This window comes from Canis aureus, chromosome 5 (genome assembly GCF_053574225.1).
Source record: "Canis aureus isolate CA01 chromosome 5, VMU_Caureus_v.1.0, whole genome shotgun sequence".
NCBI classification, from domain to species: domain Eukaryota; kingdom Metazoa; phylum Chordata; class Mammalia; order Carnivora; family Canidae; genus Canis; species Canis aureus.
In genome coordinates this window covers 56,038,355-56,057,310 of record NC_135615.1, presented here as the reverse complement: position 1 = coordinate 56,057,310, position 18,956 = coordinate 56,038,355, and the positions used below count along the sequence as shown (strand labels likewise).

Here is an 18,956-nt window from a genome sequence, read left to right as displayed (position 1 = left end):
AAGTTTACTTATATTTTCTAAGCTGGAAACTCAGAATGTCCCTGGCCTCCATGAGCACAGGCATTGTTGGGTGATTTGGGTTGCATTTGTTTATCTTCTCCACACTCACACGGTTTGCCTAGCTTGGCAGCCTGCTGGCCTGGACAATAATAAAGCTTCTGTCGAGGTGAGCAAACAGCTGATGGCACGGGGCACAGAGGGGACTCCTACAGTGGCCGCCTGTAATCTGCCGGGCTGGTGGTCAGAGCAGGCGAGAACAAAAGCCAGTTTGTTTGCAGGGGAATTGGAAAAATCAATGTGTTGGTTGTGTTCTCGTCTCTGTGCCTTTCTTCTGGCTGAAAGGGAGAATGCTCGTCCAGAAGTCCACAGAATGACTCCAGGCAAGTACCCACTCTGGAGACTTACCTGCCTGTCATGTTCCCACTGGCAGTTCTGAACAGGGCCCAGGTTTATCTGTTTGAACTGCTTAAAACATCATGGACAAAGGAATTCTCAAACACACCCTCCAAAGTGGGATGGACCCTCCTAGCTCAGTGGTTTGAGTTCATATTCTCGACAGCCAGATAACACACGTGAGTTTGTGTGCTAATTTCTTTTTTTTTTTTTTTTTTAACACTGATAAGGGCTTAGAAAAGCGTTTATTTGCTGCCTGGCTGGAAGTACTCGCTGCAGTTTGGGCAGCATATTTCATGATATATGTGTAAGCGTTTCCCTCTTATTCCTAAATTGATTTCGTGTGCTCACTTAGTTGATCATGTCCTAGAATGGTGGTGTATCTGCATTACTAGACCTTAGAAAGCAGACAGAGATCATACGAAGTAGCCCTGGTCCAGGAGGAGGGAGAGTCTGTTGACAAATCTCTCAAAGGCTGCTGTGCTGAGATGATTATATTGGATGTGTGAAGTCTTGAGCAACTTTCCCTCTAGGCTTCTAACGAATCGAAGTGTGAGAAGAAAAGACCTTTGAAAAGACAAAAATCTTTCTCTTCCACCATGTATAAAAGTCTCAAAAAGTTAACAAATGACTTGAAACAAATTTCATTTTGAGCTTGGAAGGTCAAAACCTAGGTCCTATTAATCTTGGTTTTCTTTCAAGCCTAAAAATGGTCTGCTGTTCCTGAATAAGAAAAAAGGGTGTTTGATTGGATTTGGTCACGGTGCTCTTATTTTAAAAGACTATCAGAAAGAAAAGTCATAATTTTTGTGGTCATTTGACACAGACTGAGGCAAAAGATTAGATTTTAAAATGAGGTTTAAGCTTAGAATAATCTTGGATAGAGAAGGTAACTGACATTTTTAATTTTGTTTGGTTTTAAAGGAAAAATGGACTGAACCTAACAATCACTGCAACCCCAGAACACTTCTCAGCAGCTAGCAGTGCCTTTGTCTCCTAGCCCTTACTGTGTTCTACTTTGTACTCTTGTGAAACTATGTTTGTGTACTTTGTTTTTGTAATGAAATTAGAAATGCCCCAAACAGGGAATTTACAGTTCTTCATGTACGCCATAGATGTTAGCAAAATGACCAGCACGTAATAACATTTTATACATTTGTTAACTGAAACTCTTTTTTTTTTTTTTTTTTTTTTTGCTGAAAACCTACTATGGGCCACCAAGCGTGTGAGGCACTGAGGAGTCAGTATTAGACAAGTCAGCGTTTCCCCCCCCCGCCCCCCGCCCCCAGTCCAGGGAGCTTACAGGCCCTGTAAGGCAGCATCACCTTTATGTGGGCAGTACACCTGGTAATTCTTTTGAATTGTTTCTTTAAAAAATGAAATAAACTTTCAATTGGCCATTATACTTCAAATCTCAGATTTTTCAGAGTAACAAGGAGAGGAACTCAGCTCAACTATTGACTTTAAAATGTGAGGGAAAGCTTGAAATGCTAAAAGATTTGTTTCATTTCTACACAGAGAATCTCATTAGATCTAGTATCTTAGGCAGTCTTTCTCTGGCTAGGTCATTTTCATCCGAAACATAATTTGACATATTTCTATCTTTCCGCTTTTATTTTTTTAAGCTGTATAATTTTTTTTTTTAAGTAAACTCTGCCCCCAACGTGGAGCTTGAACTCATGACCCCAAGAACAAGAGTCATATGCTCCACAGATTGAACCAGCTAGGTGCCCCATCTGTCTTTTTGCTTTTAAAGGAGTTAATTCTGTCAAGAAAAATAGAGTGAGAAATCATTTCCAGTGAAATGTAAGATATTCTAAAGTCTAGAGAGGGTTAGGTGACTCTATATCCATAAAACATCTTCAGATCTTATTTTTGCCAAATTTCTCACCAGAGTACTAATAAATATCCTAAATTAAATACTACTTCACACTTCCTCTCTTTTTCTCAGCTTTTACTTTGGCAGAGAACCTGTTCAGCAGGAAACTATCCCCATAGCAGATGGCAGGAAATAGCAGGTGGCAGATTGAATAACCAGCTTCTAAAAAACACTAGTATTAGCTGTATCCTCGACTCAAATATGGCACAGAATCCTTTTGCTCCAAGTTTTTGTCTTACCTTTTTTATGAAAGAAAACAATTTGATTTTTGTAGGGCCTGGAGATTGATGTGCTTCCTGAACAATTAAAGAAAAGAAGAGGATTTTCCCCTGACATAAAACGATGTTTAGTCAAAGCAGATAGACAGAAAAAGGATCATAAAACTCTTCAAACACGTCTGCACAGCCTTGTCTCCCCTCTCCCTCCGTCTTTGGCAGGGACCCTCAGGCGCAAGAAGTCGCCCAAGCCCAGGTATCACCAGGGTGTGCAAACTTGAAGCAGGAGCAGGAGTCAGAATCCCTTTCAAAGTTCCGTTCCTCTGTAGGGCACCATTACCACGCACACCTCACCCCGGGCTGCTTAGGCCTTTTAAAACCGCGTGGGCAGCTATGGGAAGCAAAAGGAAGTGGAAAAACTAAAGAGCTAGAATGGAGCTTTGAAAAGGGCAGTGGGGGGTGAGGATCCTGGAAGACCTGGGTACTGTGCTCAATTTTTATTTTTTCCACCTTTTCTATTTTCTCTTGGTTCAGTAAAGAGTGTCCTGATGTTTCCCAAGTGACACAAGAATCATCAGTATAACTCAAAGCTGACTTCCCTCCCCAAAGTTGTTATGCTATTCCAGTCTTCATTTTTGCTTCATCTGTTTTATTTTAAACTTCAAAAGTGTCAGCTTCAGCCTCACATCTCTCTTCTAATGAAGTGCATATTTATGTAACAATGCCATGGTTAGTAAATGCCAGATCATTTTTTATAAATCACATATCCTAAAACAAGATGTTGAATCAAGAGGTGTTAAGTAAAGAATACAGTATTTATAATACTTTGTTATTTATTATCCGGCCTTTTCTTTCCCATTTCATAGTTTACAGTTAACAGGTTTTATCCTCAAGTTTTTATTGACTCTTCACTTTTATGACTTTTGGTCATATCGATTTCACGTCTGTAAATATCTAAGAGGATTCATTTTAGCATTGACGTTTCAGAGTTAATACCAGTTTTCTGTCTTATGCTTTATTTAGATTTCGACACAGCCCCAACTGCTGGTACCTGAGAGACTGGACTATCCACACCTGGATTAGGCAGTGTTTAAAATACGGTGCACAAGACAAAGCCTTATATACTCTTGTAAACAAGGTAACTGGTTTCCTGGAATTTGCAGCTTGTTTTCCTGAAGTTAGATGATATTACCTACAGAGAATAGAGCAAAGAATAGGGCAAGAAATAACTTCTGATGTTTATTTGCTTGCAGATATCCTTTTCAGAATGGAACTGAATATAAGTTAATCAACAGTTACGTATAAAAATTCCCATAGCTGCTGTTTTTCCACAGCTAGTGACTCGGAAATGACAGCTAAAAGCAAAAGCGTATTCACAAGAGCTCTGCCCTGGTGGTTCATTCATTCTTGGTCCCTAAGATTTGGATTTCTTGCCTGGTTCCCTTTGGTAATGTTTAGGGAAAAAGACATGACCATTTTGGTGGAATGTGATCTCCAGAGTATTCAGACTACCTTGGACAGTTTTTAAAATATGAGTATTTCTAGGTTATTCAAAACCTGTCTGCTGAATTCTCAGACCCCTCTCCTTGGCCCCCAGAGTCCCCTATGATTAGGGTTTTTCTGAATGTTACATTCCACTAGGGTTCCAGTTTTCATTACCTCGATAGTATGAAATACAGTACAAAATAAGCAAAAATATGAATGTTATTTTTGTGAGTCTCAAGGTGTATAACCCTAATTTGACTCATGATAACATCTAAACAATATTTCTGTACAAACATTATCTGTATAATGTCACTGGGTCTTGTATGTTAAAACTTAAAAGGATATCATAATTTTGGGTTTTTTTCCCATAACTTGGGCCCAGTTCGACTAAATCTACATTGAGCCACAACCTTTAAAACAATGGCTTCTAAACCCTCTTTCCATTTCAGCACTTCTGAGGCATCCAATACAGCCTACTGTAACAGTGACTCAGTTCAGTATTGATTCACAGCCTGGGGGTTAGGACTGTCAGACTCTCCCCAGAGGTGATATTATTTGAAAAAATTCCTCAGGTGTTTCTGGTAGTTGGTGGAGGAAGAATAGGGCAGGGTGGGGAATGGAATGGTAGTTAATCCTACTCAAGTAAGATTTTAAAACATAAAAATATAGCCACAGTCTAGATCATTAGTAGTCAGATTTGATTGTGCATGAAAATCACATAGAAAACTCACTAAAACTTCAAGTTTCTGTGCCCTATTCCGAGAGATTCTGATTCTGTAAGTCTGAGGTTTAGAAATCTGCATTTTTTTTCTCTTTTTTAAGATTTTATTCATCTATTTTAGAGAGGGAGAGAGTGAGGAGAAAGAGGAGGAGGGAGGGAGAAAGAGAATTCCAAGCAGACTCCCCACTGAGTGTGGAGCTCAACTCAGGGCTTGATCTTACAACCCTGAGATCCTGACCTGACCCGAAACCAAGAGTTGAATGTCGAACCAACTAAGCCACCCAGGCGCCCCAGAAATCTGCTTTGTTAAAAGTACTGGTAGAAAATACTGAGGCAGATGCTAAAAGGTCCACACTTTGAGAAGTCTGGATTCTCAGATATTTAGCTGCTCATGAACAGAAGCTCAGTTAGTAATATATTGTTGGCATATTTCTAATGTCCTTAAAAACCATTGTAAGAAAAAAAAAAAACATTGTAAGAGTCAAGCAATAACAAGTGCTGGTGTGGACATGGTAAAAAGAGAAGCCTTGTACACTGTTGGTTGAAATGCACATTGGTGCAGCCACTATGGAAGACAGTATGGAGATTCCTCAAGAAATTAAAAATAGAATTTCCATATGATCCAGCAATCCTACTTCTGGTATATATCCAAAGGAAATGAAAATAGTATCTCAAAGAGATATCTGCACCCCCACGTTCAGTGGAGCATTATTCACAATAGTCAACCATGGAAGCAACCCAAGTGTTCACTGATAGATGCATGGATAAAGCAAATGTGGTGTGTATGTATACAGTGGAGTATTATTCAGCTGTATAAATGACAGAGGTCGGGATGCCTGGGTGGCTCAGTCATTGAGCATCTGCCTTTGGCTCAGGGTATGATCCTGGAATCCCAGGATCGAGTCCCACATCAGGCTCCTAGTATGGGGCCTGCTTCTGCCTCTGCCTTTCTCTGCATCTGTCATGAATAAATAAATAAAATTTAATTTTAAAAAAATTTTTAAAAAATGACAGAGATCTTGCCATTTGTGACATAAGTCAGAGAAAGACAGATACCTTATGATCTCCCTTGTTTATGGGATCAAAAAAGCCAAACCCGTAGAAACAGGGTGCAGAATGGTAGATTTCAGGAGCTGAGCAGTGGGGAAATGAGATATTGGTCAAAGGGCCCAAGCTTTCAGTCAAAAGATGGTTAATTCTGAGGATCTAACATAACAGCATGTTGACTATAGTAAACAATAGTGTATTGGAAGTTGCTAAGATCTTATATGTTCTCATCACCACCACCACACACACACACACACAATGGTGCTTATGTGAGATGCTGGATGTGTTAACTAACCTTATTGTGGTGATCGTAATCATTTTGCATGTATATGTGTATTAAGTCATCATGTTGTACACTTTAAACTTACATGATGTTGTTTGTCAACTATAACTCGATAAAGTTGAAGAAAAAATAAAGACCAGAAAATGCTGTATCATGTGATAATGTGCACTTCTTCATGAGATTCAATTTTGCATTGATTTTCATACTTTATAAAAGTAATTAGTGAATCAGTGGAGTATCAGGGCAGGGTTAGGGGGGCAGAGATTGTTGTTTTGGAGTTTTTTTGTTTTGGGTTTTGTTTTTTTTTTTTAGCTTTGATAAGATATTAGAATTGAGCTTTATTTTTCACATATCAGTTGTCTTATATCAGACACCCACTCACAACTTTCTTATCCTGACCAAGTTCCAATTACCAAACCTCATGAGTCACAGCTTCTGTTTCACTGTCACAGATGCTGTAAAATGATAGCCAAATATCTTAAAGCTAATGGTGGCAGGTTTTGTCATGAATAATGCATAGGCATATATTATAAACTAAGTGAAAGTGGATATTTTTCTCTTATTTTCCTTTTATTTTCATTACCATTACAGGTCCAGTATGGAATTTTTCCTGATAACTTTACATTCAATTTACTGATAGATTATTTCATAAAGAAAGAAAATTACAAAGGTAAGAAACCAAACCCAGATCCATTTATAATGGGGCTTCAGCTTCTAAAGGGAAGCAAATACAGGCAATTTCCCTTTTTTTATTTCATAATGACCTCTCTTTATGTCACTCTTTCCATCAGAAATAGATACGTAGTTGATTTACCGTACCACTTGCCAGATAGGGAATCATATCCAGATTTTTTTCCTCCGAGTTTCTCAAGTTTATTTGTTCATGTCTCTACAAAGGACAAAGAATTTAGTTAAGCCATAAACCTGCCTGAGCTTACATGGCTGGTTAAGATTATAATAATGCAATTTATTAGTTTGACTCTTTTTAGTACCATTTGCTAACTTTGTTTAATTTAAATCATAGTTGTTATTCTATGTGAAATGGAAGACTATAAAATCAGTTGATTTCCTGGGAAGAGTAGTACCCTTGGAAAGTCCTTTTACCTCCCCAGGCTTTTGTTTCCTCATCTATAAGTAATATCTGAGATCTCTTTACCTCCGAAATTCCTTGATCCTGGGCAGTTAATTTGAAGTGACTCTTCACTTCTACTACAATAAGGGAATCTAAGGAAGATGAGGGTTGCAGCACACTGTACAGAGGAGTCAGGTGGACCCCGGCCAGTGTCCGTGGGTTAGAGAATCATAGGACAGCATGTGTGTGCTCGTGGCTGTACGGACAGTGAAGAAAGAAAGAGGAGCCTTGCCATTGTGTAAAGGCACAGACCAGCTTTCCTCCTCCTCCCCCATTTCATCCTCAGGCTTGGTGCTGAGGGCCCTGAGGGTAATTGCTACCTCAGGATTGTGGGCACTTAGGGATTTATGACAACTGTGATTCCTGCCATTGGGTTCCATCCCCTCATCCCTGCACACCAGCACCAATGGCCTTTCCCAGTGCATCCGTACTCAGTGCTTAGGCTGGGCACTGGTCACTCTTGGCCTGAGTGTGGGTACCTCTCTCCTTTCTCTCCTCTGGACTTCTGAGTTATCTTCTCTCTCAAAAGGCTTCCCGTTGTTGACTGCCAAAGAGTATTTGCCGTATATTATTTTTTGAAATGTCAATTATCCCTTCTTGTCTATTTCTTATTCAATTAGTTTTAAACCTACATTTTCTGAATTCAAGTGGAAGAGAATTAATTAGCTTTTCTGTTTCCAAATCTATGCTCCATAAACTTCAGATTTAATAGTATATCATTGGGGAGTTTTTAGAAGCAGTTTTCTCTCTTCATTCTCTCTTTAAAGGGCATGTTGGAAGGGTCACAGGACTTTTTTTTCCCCCTAAATGCACGGTAAATATTTATTTAATATTGAGGATTTCTAAAAATAAAATTTTAATGAAGATTACTGTCATTTATGGCCAAAATTTAGAAAAAATTATACTTTTTATTGTTAATAGGATAGGAAATAGCAAAGTACATAAACAAATATGGAAGAAAAGTTAATTAATTCTATAGGCCAATCTAATTTCACTTCCTAGGCTGAATGAAATGCAGAATATAAGTAAAAGATAAAATAAGTTTGATTTATTTTTCATGTGTAATTTTGGATTCATTAATGAGCAGTTGAAAAACCAGGTTTTTTTTAAACTGGATTTTATCTTTAAATTGTGTTCTTTTAAAATATTGGTTTGTTTGGGATTGTTGTTTGTTTTAAATCTCTTCCAAGTCCTATTTGCTACTGACTTAGTAGATGACTTGCTGGTCTTTCTATCTCAGTTTCCCCATTTGCAAAAAGAATATAGAAGTTCTTGCCTGTGGTCTCATTTAGAACCATGACAACATGCACAAAGCCAGCTGGCTAGGAACAGCTGCAAGTCAGTGCTAACTCTTATAATTAGGATTATATGCAAAAATTGGTTAACACAGCAACTTAGTTAGTCAAAAACATTTGTTGTGCCTGTTTTATGTGCTGGCACCATATTTTAAACCAATATTAACATTCTCTAATTTAACAACAAATATTAAGGGAAAGAAATGGTCTGAACTTGATTTTCTTGGCTTCCATCTATGTTGTGGAATCTTAAGGGAAAATAAAAATTGCTCAAGATCTGATCTGCTATGATCAGCGCTCATGTGGTAACAAATATCTTACATTGTATTTTATAGTCAAGGGCTTATAATTTATGAATGAGCATTTCCTTTCCATTCTTTCAAAGTCTTTTTAAGCTGACCCTGATTATTCTTTTTATAGTCATCAGTTTTCTGTCCCTGAAATGATACCTGGGATTTAGGATCATCTCTAGCATTTATCTTCTTTTGCCCCAACAGAAAGAAGGTTCCGGAACACAGAATGGGGCAGTCAGCCCAGTTTCTACTCTGCTTGTCCCGGGGGCCTGGAAAATATATTTGCCTCCTTTCTGTATGCCTTAGCTCTTCCAGCTGATGGACATGATGCATTAAATTTGCTTCACAATTTATGAGGCATTTTTATATGTACTATCTTGAGGGACTGCCCAATAGTCTTTTGAAGTAGGTGGGACAAATGGTATCTTTTATCATCACAGGGATGATACTGGGAGAAGTTAAGAGAACTTAAGTGGATTATTCCATTTCCTCAAGAACACTGGTCCCAAAGCACCTGACTTAGTATGTAATAGTACAACAGAAGCTAAAGACTTGGGAAAGATCTAGTTTGTGAAAGAACTAAGATCAGAGCTCACATATTTTGCTTCTTAATTCTATTTGTTTTTCTGTTGTGCCCCACTTTTTGAGTTTATAGTTAAATACAGATTTGGTGATGTTACCTGAAAGTAATTCCCTCTCATTTTTACTTTGATCTTTTTGCCAGATGCTTTATCCGTGGTTTTTGAGATTATGATGCAAGAAGCCTTTGAGGTACCTTCCACCCAGCTTCTGTCCCTCCATGTGTTATACCATTGCCTGGCCAAGAAGACAGACTGCAGTGTAAGTGGTCCCGAGAGCCTGAGAAGCACGCGGTGACTCTTCAGCGGGGCTGAGGTGGCCATGACCCCACCATCAGAATCTGACGTGGGGCTCTGTGGCCCACAAACAGCCAGGAACGAGTGTCCCCTCTGTACATTCTAGCTACCGGTTTTTTGGCAGAGCAGAGCTGAACGTTCCTCCACATGAAAGAATCTCAAGAAAAAGTCCTTAAGCACATTTGAGACTTGAGCTAGGCCGAATGCCCCCCGAACATTGAGAAATGGGTAACCGATTGTCAGCGACAGTTGGACCTGGTATCAAAGAAGCAGTGGGGCGGCTAACTGACCAACACCTCAGGCGTTAAATGCTGATGGTTCGGTTGGTATCAGTCTCTTCCTGAGGTCGCTCTGGTCAGTCCAGAATATCAGGTTTTGGTTTCCTCTCTTAGGTTAGGCTATTTAATCATTGTTGATTGTTATCCTAAGAATATCAACAGGAATAGCAACTAATACTTTTTTTTTTTTTTTTTTTAATACTTAAATAGTACATACTCTGCACCAGGCTGCATTCTTGGGGTCTTAAATTTATGAATGCATTTAATCCTCACAGTTCTATGTGGATGAGAAGCCTGGAGCACTGACTCGTTATGTAATAGCCACCCAGCTAGTAGGTGATGAAGCCGCATGGGGAGGCCAGGCAGTCTGCCCTGCAGTCTACCCTCAACTTCAAATATAGCATCAAAAAATACTAGTTTTGGTAGGAACTGAAAAGGCCATCTAATCCAGCTCACATTCTAAAGAATGTATGGTGTGTTTAGCTTTTCTAAGAGGAGTGTCATAGCCTATGGCATACCTCACATTTATTAGTTCTTTAAATTTATATTGGGCAACTACTGCCTTCCATACATTACCAAGTACTGAATATATGATGGTAAACAGACATTCTCTGCTTCCAGCCAAAGAACAAAACAGGCATTCAGAGCAAAACAAATACGTGAATATAAAACTATAGCTATAATGAGTACTACAGAGACATCTCGTATGACAAGCATATATTTTAGGGAGTTTTTATTTGTTTGTATTCTAAACTTAGGTTAGGAATGGCTTCCTTGAGGAAATGTGTTTCTTGAGTTAGTATTTGAAAGATGAATGGGAATTAACTAGCTGAAGGGAGGAGGAACAATCCAAAAAGAGAAAATAACACATGCAAAAGCCCTGTGGCAGGAAGAACATGGTGAGCCGAAGGGCTGGAGGAAGATAAGAAGACGGCCAGTGTAAATGCAGCAGAGAGCATGATAGGAAGGGCATGGGATGAAGTGAAGTGGGAGGATGCTTTGGGTGTTCCAGCAGTGAAGGGGAGTGGGGGGCAGAGGGGAACCATGAGGGCCCTGGCACAGCGGCACCTGATTCTGTCCATGGTAGTACATGCAATAGAAGTTGCAGGTGTCTTACATTAACTTATAAATAGCTTTTCTTATAAGCAGCAGTGGTTGTAGTATTCTCAGAGAATCAGCAGAAAAATCTATAAGACGTTCACTTGTTTGTTTTCATCCATCTTTTTAAAAGTCCCTTCACAAGTGTCACTGTTTGGGCCGCCATCACCACCCCTGCTCCATTCCTAGAGCAGCAAGGATACCACTCTTTAGGCTTTTTTACCCTATTGCATTTTGATACTTTAGATCATGTTTTTCCCTAAAGAAAAGAAAAAAATATTTGAAAGCTCCTTATTTATTATTCACCAGGTCCCTTTCCATGCAGTTGATGTGGAGGAGAGTCAAACCTTGGGGCGATTTGCTTTTGAAAGTGAAATGCCCCGGCCCTCAAACACCGGCTCTTTCATTTATCTGGTACACACAAGTGCCTGGGGAGGCTTTGTTTCTTTCCCAAGATCTTTGCTTTTTTCAAAGGTTGAGAAAACTCTTAAAGAAATTACCCTCGTACTGCACAAAGATCATTCCCAGTAAAGAGATTTCGGTGCCCATTAACACCTGGGGCGCCTCCCCTACCCCTGGCTACGACTGTGGCCTGTGTGCCTCATTCATTCTGTGCCTCCTCCTGGATCTCTGACTGCAGAGCCCAGTGCAGGACATCTGAGCTTTGTGTTCTTTACTTTCAAGCCCGAACAAGGGCCCCGGCCGAGATGGATTTGTTCGGCACCAAGATCACAGCTCTCATTGTCTGGGGAGTTGCCAAGGCTGCTGTCCTCTGAGCCCAGCATTTACAGCAACACCCCTGTTGCTGCTCTTACTACTCTGCAGCAGGCTGAGCAGTGCTTGTATTCTTGCCCCCTTTCCCCTAAGTCTCAAAAGGCTCCAATTTTACTGAAGTGTAATTTTGTATCCTGGGTTGAAAGAAATGATCGCTAAGTGTTTCTGATTGTCCAATTTATTTTTAAGAGGCACAGATCTATCTAAAAGCAACCTAATAGTCTTATTTATTTTTATATTATGAAGTAGGAGTCTTATCATCGCTGAATTGTTTAAAATTCAAAAGCTTGCCCCAGCGTGTCGTAGCAATGTGAGTGAATCTTTATTGATTGTCTCCAGGCAGTGTTGGTCCAGAGAGTACTCTTTATTCTTGTTTTGTTTTGCTTTTCTGATTGCAGAAGGAACTGTTATTCTTTTCTAAAAATACAGAAAATAATGAAAAGTATAAAGAAAAAATCAGAATTGCTCATAATTTTACTACCCAGAAATCCACCAACAACATACGGGGTATTTCTTTTCTGTATTATTTGTTAAACATAAATATCTTTTATTCATAAAATTAGTATTATATACCTATAGCTTTGTTATTTTGCTTTATTTTTTTAACTTAATGCTACATCATGTTTTTCCCCTATTTAAAAGTCATTTAAAATCAGTTTCTTGCATAAATAAAGTATTCTTTGCTTGGCTGGACCATGATCTGACTTATTCTCTTGCAGTGGGAAGAGGAAAGGAACTTTGGTGCATCCCTGTTACTCCCAGGCCTAAAGCAAAAGAACTCGGTGGGGTTGAGTTCCCAGTTGTATGGCTATGCACTTCTTGGTAAGCTAAGTGATCCTGATAAATATTGTTCTTCGTGGACAGAACTGATGCATTCTTCTACTTGTAATAAACTTTTATTTCAGTATAACTGTGAAATTCCAATAACAGCTTTCATTTTTAGATACAAAAATAGACCTTAATAGCCTTTCAGATATGAGCTTATACTTTAAGAGACTGTAAAAAGGGTTCTAAAACCTGTTTACCACTGGTGAGGTGAAAACTAGTCCTCGTGGCTTTAGATCATATTTAGTGGTAATCAGTGTGAGGAAGGGATAAGGAAAGGAAAGTTCTGGCCCTCTTTTGGGAGAACCAGCCAGTAAAATCTTTCCCAGTACTAAAAAGGTCTTTCTGTTTCTTTTAGACCTAAAGTCCAGGAGGTAAATTAAGAGTTAGTGTTGAACGCATATCCTTGGTATTATTTCCAGGTGAGCGAAGGGACACTCAGCACATCTAGTAGCACTTTGGGAAAGCAGAGAGATTCATTGGCACAAGGTGACTGTTCCATGAAGGGGGATGGCTCCTTTACTTTCATGCCCTGATTGCATTGCAAGTCAGGTCAGGGGGATGAAGCCTCAAGAACCTGGGTTTTGTAGAATCAGGGCAGATAACATGTATCCTAACTGTGTGTAAAATGTGTCCTGATTTACAGAAGTCTGTTAAATGCATATTATTTCACTATGGTTCCATTCTCTCTTGAGTAGACAGGCTGTTTCAGAAGGCACCTTCTCTTGACCATACGCTGCTTTGACTTACCTTCATTTTATGGAAATCATCAAAGTTTCTGCAGTTTTAAAATTGATCTTCACCAGCAACATGTTGGTGTGGCATTCTTAGATGCCGGTTCTGATACAGACTGATGTAGGGAGAGGAATTTCAGAGTTTATCAAATGGCTGTCAGATTAGCAAAGGATTGACCGCTCCTTTTAAACGTTGTTTTCTCCTTTACACCGTCTACTTTTTTGCTATTGACTTATGTGGTCTGTCCTTGCCTTCAGGTGAGCACTCAGGGCTATTAGACTGTAGGTAAACTGTTGAGGGAGTTGTCAGGGCTAAGAAAAAGGACGTTGTTGCTGTTGTTTCTGCGCAGAGGCCTTGGTGCTTGGGGACTGGCAGCTGTCCCATCAAAAGCCCTTTGCTCTCACCGTGTCCTGTGCTGTGCAGCCTCACTCAGCCCCAGTGGAAGCAGCTTCCCAGAATGTGACTGCAGTCCAGCCCCAAACATCTTAAAAGGCTAAAATTAGCCGTCACCTGATAAGCTTTGCCTATTTATGTCCTACTAGAGCCTTCCCAAATCCTCCTTCCCAGAAAAGATAAGTGAAGGTGGCTTTAAGACCTGGCAGCTCAAGGTGACTTTGGCCATTAGTGCAGAGAGGGCTTCTGTTCCACAGAAACACAGAGACAGCCCCCCACCCCACATGAGGACCCTGTGTCTAGAGTCCACATCTTAAGCTCCAGTTGTAATGGTTTGAGGCACCAAGAAACACATTCATGTCCCAGGATCCAAAAAAGATGATGAAGACTTTATGATTTAAGTGCTGATGAAGTTCAAATAAAGGAAGAAAGAACAAAATGAGGTGGTTGGTTTTTTTTGTTTTGTTTTTTTTCCATAAGAATAGTTGATGGGAGGTGTTTTGGAGCATTTTGAAAAATGTCAAACATTTGCTGGCGGGGAAAGTTGTCATATGTTGACAAGATATTCACTGTAGGAGAGTTGTGGGATTTCTTTTTCTGAGGAAGATTTTGTTCTTGAAGCAAAAATAGTATTTCAGTTGTTTGACTCGTTTTATAAGAGTAGTTCCACTTAAAGAGACAGCTATATCAATCTCTCTAATAAATTCCCCTCTGCCCTGTGATTCATACATCCTCATGATAATTTCCACCAGCCCAAATTAAAAAGAAGAAAAGCAGATTCATACAATTTTATATTAAAAATGGATTCAGTGAATTTCAGCATATTTTTCATCGTCTATCTGAAATGGCACCAAGTCGTTGGATGGGATGAGGCTCTTGGTACAAATTGGAGATGCTTCTTCTCCATTTCTAGAGTGGCCAGGTGCACATTCACTTTTGCTTTCGAGTCTTCAGCCTCAGACATGGTGGGAAGCCATAGCTGAGGCTTCTTCATTATTCTTTTTGGCCACAGGGAAGGTGGAGTTGCAGCGAGGGCTGCGGGCTGTGTACCATAACATGCCCTTGCTGTGGCAACCTGGCTACCTTGACAGAGCCCTTCAAGTGATGGAGAAGGTGGCCTCGTCCCTGGAGGATGGAAAGCTATGTGCGGAAGCGGTAAGTCCCTCAGTCCTAATCCAGTGAGCTTTAGCAGTCTCCTGTTCCTTGTAAGCCAGCCTGTGAATTTGTTTTCATGGTCTTCCCCTCCCCCGACTTCCTTTTCTTCTGTAGAATCATGTACTTACCTGGTTGAAAAGGAATGAAAAACCATGCACATTCTCAGTGTTACTAACAACAAGTATTAGAGGACAAGATTACTGTTGATCCTATAGCTCACTGTTTGGGAGGAGCACTATCCCTCTTCCCCCAAATTTAAACTGAGTTCAGTAAAATACTGCCCACTCCACTGCCCCTTCCCCCGGTAAAATCTGAGTGGTACCTCAAAGAGAAGTTAATGTTTCATTTTTAATTTTTGGCATTTCTGTACCCTTGTAGTCCCGGGAGACTCCGTGGCAATTATGTTCACCCATAAAAGCCTTCAAGAAACGAATCTGGGGACTAGAGATGGCACAGTCTTGTTTTGCTTCCACCACACCATTCTGTGGTGGGGAAATGGGGATCGGATGTTCCTTTCAGAGTTCTGAGGGGTTCACTTTGCTTGCACTAGGCAGCTATCTTCGCACCAGCCCCCATATGCGTCTCTCAATCACCTGGGACTCTAGGAAGCCACTGGACTCAGCTCAGCTCAGGCTACAGGACACGGAGCATCCTTACGCCCCACAGGCAGCCAATGTCTGCTCCTGTCCAAGCAGCTGTCACGGGAGGGGACCTGGCTAGACGTTGTTTATTGCATTACCAGGGTGTTAAAGTTAACTTTGAGCTCATTCTTGGTTTTGCCTTGACGCCAATCACTAGGACTCACTCCTTGGCTTCATTCTAGGCGTGAGATGCATCCGTCTGGTACCTGTATTGACCAGATACTAATGTCTAATAGATCATCATGTTCTTTGGCAGACACTGGTAACAGAACGTACACATTCCTAGACATGGATTCATACTTAGCCCTGCTGTAGTCAATTCTAGTGGTCAGAAACACAATATTACATAGAAATTCTGTGCCAGTGAAATACTCCTTCCAATCTGAGCCAGATTTGCGTACTTTGTGATCTGTCTTAATAGGAATGTGATTCCCAATGTCAGCAAGATTGGAATATATGTTGGATTTGGGTATCAGGTATTAAAGGGCCTTAGTGTTTTCTGGATTGTTGTTCTAATGCGACATGGTCTGAATTAATCAGTGTCCAGGTAGGTGCTCGTGCTGGCCTTGAGGTTGTAGAACCTCTGGGGATTAGGCCCCACATTGGTCGAGGGAAGGTGTGCCCCAAAGTGGATGTGGTGGGGGAGAGAGGCCAAAACAAAAAGAAACCTTCTGTTTTATAATTTCCTTACCTTGCAAGTTTACAGAAATCACCTTCTTAGAGTGAATTCCACGTATGCCTGTCGAATCCCTATCAGCGGCTTTAGATCATATTTAGTGGTAATCAGTGTGAGGAAGGGATAAGGAAAGGAAAGTTCTGGCCCTCTTTTGGGAGAACCAGCCAGTAAAATCTCTCCCTAAGTTACAGATGCCCCATGAGCTATATACTCTTTCTGTGAAGGAAGCTTGCTGGGTTCAGAGGCTCTCCCGCACATTCAGAATGGTTCTCTGTTGGTTGTGCTCTGCGGTGGTTTTTCTCCTCCCAGTTGCAAACCGGTTGAGGAAGAACGCCGACGTGGAAGAGGGGATTCTTTGAGTCCCCATGGAACTTAATGTTTGGATCCCTCCCTGGCTGACTAAAGGTGAAATCTGATGCCCCTGTGCTGATTCATTCACAGATGATTCTGAGCTTGCTTATTCGTACCACAGTTTTGGGCTAGGTTGTCCCTGCCATCGGACGGGGTATTCCTGATGTAAAATCATAGCCACATCTCTTTCTGATAACTTTCTAAGAGCAAGAGTTCACAGGTTTGCAGACTCCAGGTGTCCCTTCCCTTCCCTTGCCCAGCCTCTCTTCGTGGTGTGTTTTCAGGGCCACGGTTTAGTCCCTGCCCCTCTTTCTGTTCCACAGCTGGCTGTGCTGGACAGAACGCTGACGGCTCTGACTGCCCCGGCCCCGCAGTCTTCAGAGGAGCAGCCCCGAGAAGGGGAAGACGGCCAGGGCTCAGGAGACCTGCTGGAGCAGCTGGACATAGAGGAGACGGAACAGTCCAAGCTTCCCCGGTACCTGGAACGGTTTAAGGTGCGTTGTAGCAGAACGGAGCGGAGCCCCTCTCGGTTCTGGGCATCAAACGTGCTTCTCTGCCGTGCTGACAGGCAGTCCTCCCGTGCATCCCTGTCATACAAAGGCATGAAACACTGACATCGCAAATGAGGCTTCAAACAGGAAGCCGTCTTAAAAGAAACAAATGGAATTTTTATGTTCCTTTTTGTGCGTGAGCTAATGGGTCCCAGTTTTGTTCACTGGGGCAGCATGTCATTACGCAGTCATCCCTGACGCGCCTGATGGCTGGGCACTAGCCTGCCGCCCCGGAGCAGTCGCCCAACTCCAGCTCCAGGTGGAAAGGATCTGGTCATTTGTCCATAGTGCACCAATGTGCTTCATGACCCAGAAACCCAAGTGGAAATTAGCCAGATCTGAGTATGTTGGAGATGAGATGCAGGCATTACCTCTGGCTTGGCTTAGTGTTGTGCACTCGGGCCCTCAGAATATTTTTTTGAACTGCATGGAAGATGTAAACGAGTTTCCACTGTTTCTTTTTCAAACAGCCAGGAGCGCTCAAGCTGCCTTTGGTACTTTCAACTACATGCCCCAAAATACTCTGTGATCCACGTCAGGGGAGAAGGGCTGTGTTGGCAGGTTAACCCCTTGGGCCCTTCCTTGCTTTGCTTCTCGTCTATTAAGTGCAAAGAGAAAAATGTGCTGCCTGATGAATTTTTTTTAAATAATAAATTTATTTTTTATTGGTGTTCAATTTGCCAACATACAGAATAACACCCAGTGCTCATCCCATCAAGTGCCCCCCTCAGTGCCTGTCACCCATTCACCCCCACCCCCCCTTCCCTTCCACCACCCCTAGTTTGTTTCCCAGAGTTAGAAGACCTTCCCATCCATGCCAGCTGTCCTCGTGTGTCATTTTGGGGCAGAGAAGTGTCATTTTGTGTGATCACCACAGAGATCTATTCAGCAATGCTCTGGAACAAACTATGGGACAGCTCTGTCCCCATGTTATGAGGATTCTTCTGTACTTGGAGCAGTAATTCTGTAAAGTCTTCATTCAAGGTCCCTCTTTTAGAATTTGAAAACCGAGAAAGAAACGTTAATCGGTATTAGGTACACAGAGAATTGGCGGCTAAGAACTTATGGACCTATCTGTGTACCTCTTAACTTTGCAGTGTAGGAAAGGCTAAAAAACAAAACGTGCTGCCACAACGCTCCTAAAAATGACTGCCTCTTCCTCTTATTTCTTACATATTTAATCACGGAGACTAGAAACCCGTGCTGCATTAAATTCTCAGTCCTCATTCTTCTATACATGCATTTTTTTTGAGAATCAAAAAAAAAAAAAAAAAAAGAGAGAGAGACAAAATTTGCTAGCTCCCGGCTGAGTATTAGGCACCAGTGCATTACATTTGTCTTTACTGTAGCTCTGCGTGGGGGATGTCGCTTTTCCCATGTTACATGACACCAAGGCTGAGAGGAACTGGCCCATAAGTGACTGCTTCGGGATTTGAACCAGAAGTTCACGGACTCAGATTTGAGTCCTTATCTGCTGTCCCAAGCTGTCTCCTTGGCCCCAAACCACGGGGAAAGTGACATCAGAAAGAAATAATTCTCACTGTACATTTCTTTTTCTTCCCGTTGCCTGAATTTTCATAGTCTCAGGTAATTTGTTTGGGGGTCCGGTCCCTTTTTACAGGACTGACCCATCACACTGGGCTGTAGCCACCCCTTGACGCGTGGATCCTGCCCACCTCTCGCCTCCTGTGGGAGCAGGCCTCATCACCTGTGCCCCTGACTGTATTTGGTTATGGAACATGGGAATGTGTGGCATAGGCTACAGCTGGACCTTAAGTGGCTCTCTCCTGATGGTCTACATCTTGAAGCACTTAAGGGGATTAGTGTTTTTAGTCCTTTGCTTCTCCAGGAATACAATACC

The 18,956-nt window shown here is 41.3% G+C and overlaps 1 protein-coding gene across 5 annotated transcripts in view; it reads left to right on the top strand.

Annotated features, from left to right (window-relative positions):
* The window catches only part of MRPS27 (mitochondrial ribosomal protein S27), an 88,086-nt gene that overhangs the window by 67,032 nt on the left and 2,098 nt on the right, over positions 1-18,956 (top strand). For all 5 annotated transcript variants that reach the window (XM_077898123.1, XM_077898121.1, XM_077898122.1 and 2 more), the window contains 6 exons: positions 3,511-3,625; positions 6,615-6,693; positions 9,468-9,583; positions 12,488-12,590; positions 14,734-14,876; positions 16,868-17,038. In XM_077898123.1, the coding sequence (XP_077754249.1) occupies positions 3,511-3,625; positions 6,615-6,693; positions 9,468-9,583; positions 12,488-12,590; positions 14,734-14,876; positions 16,868-17,038 (727 nt within the window). The remainder of the gene's footprint in view (positions 1-3,510; positions 3,626-6,614; positions 6,694-9,467; positions 9,584-12,487; positions 12,591-14,733; positions 14,877-16,867; positions 17,039-18,956) is intronic.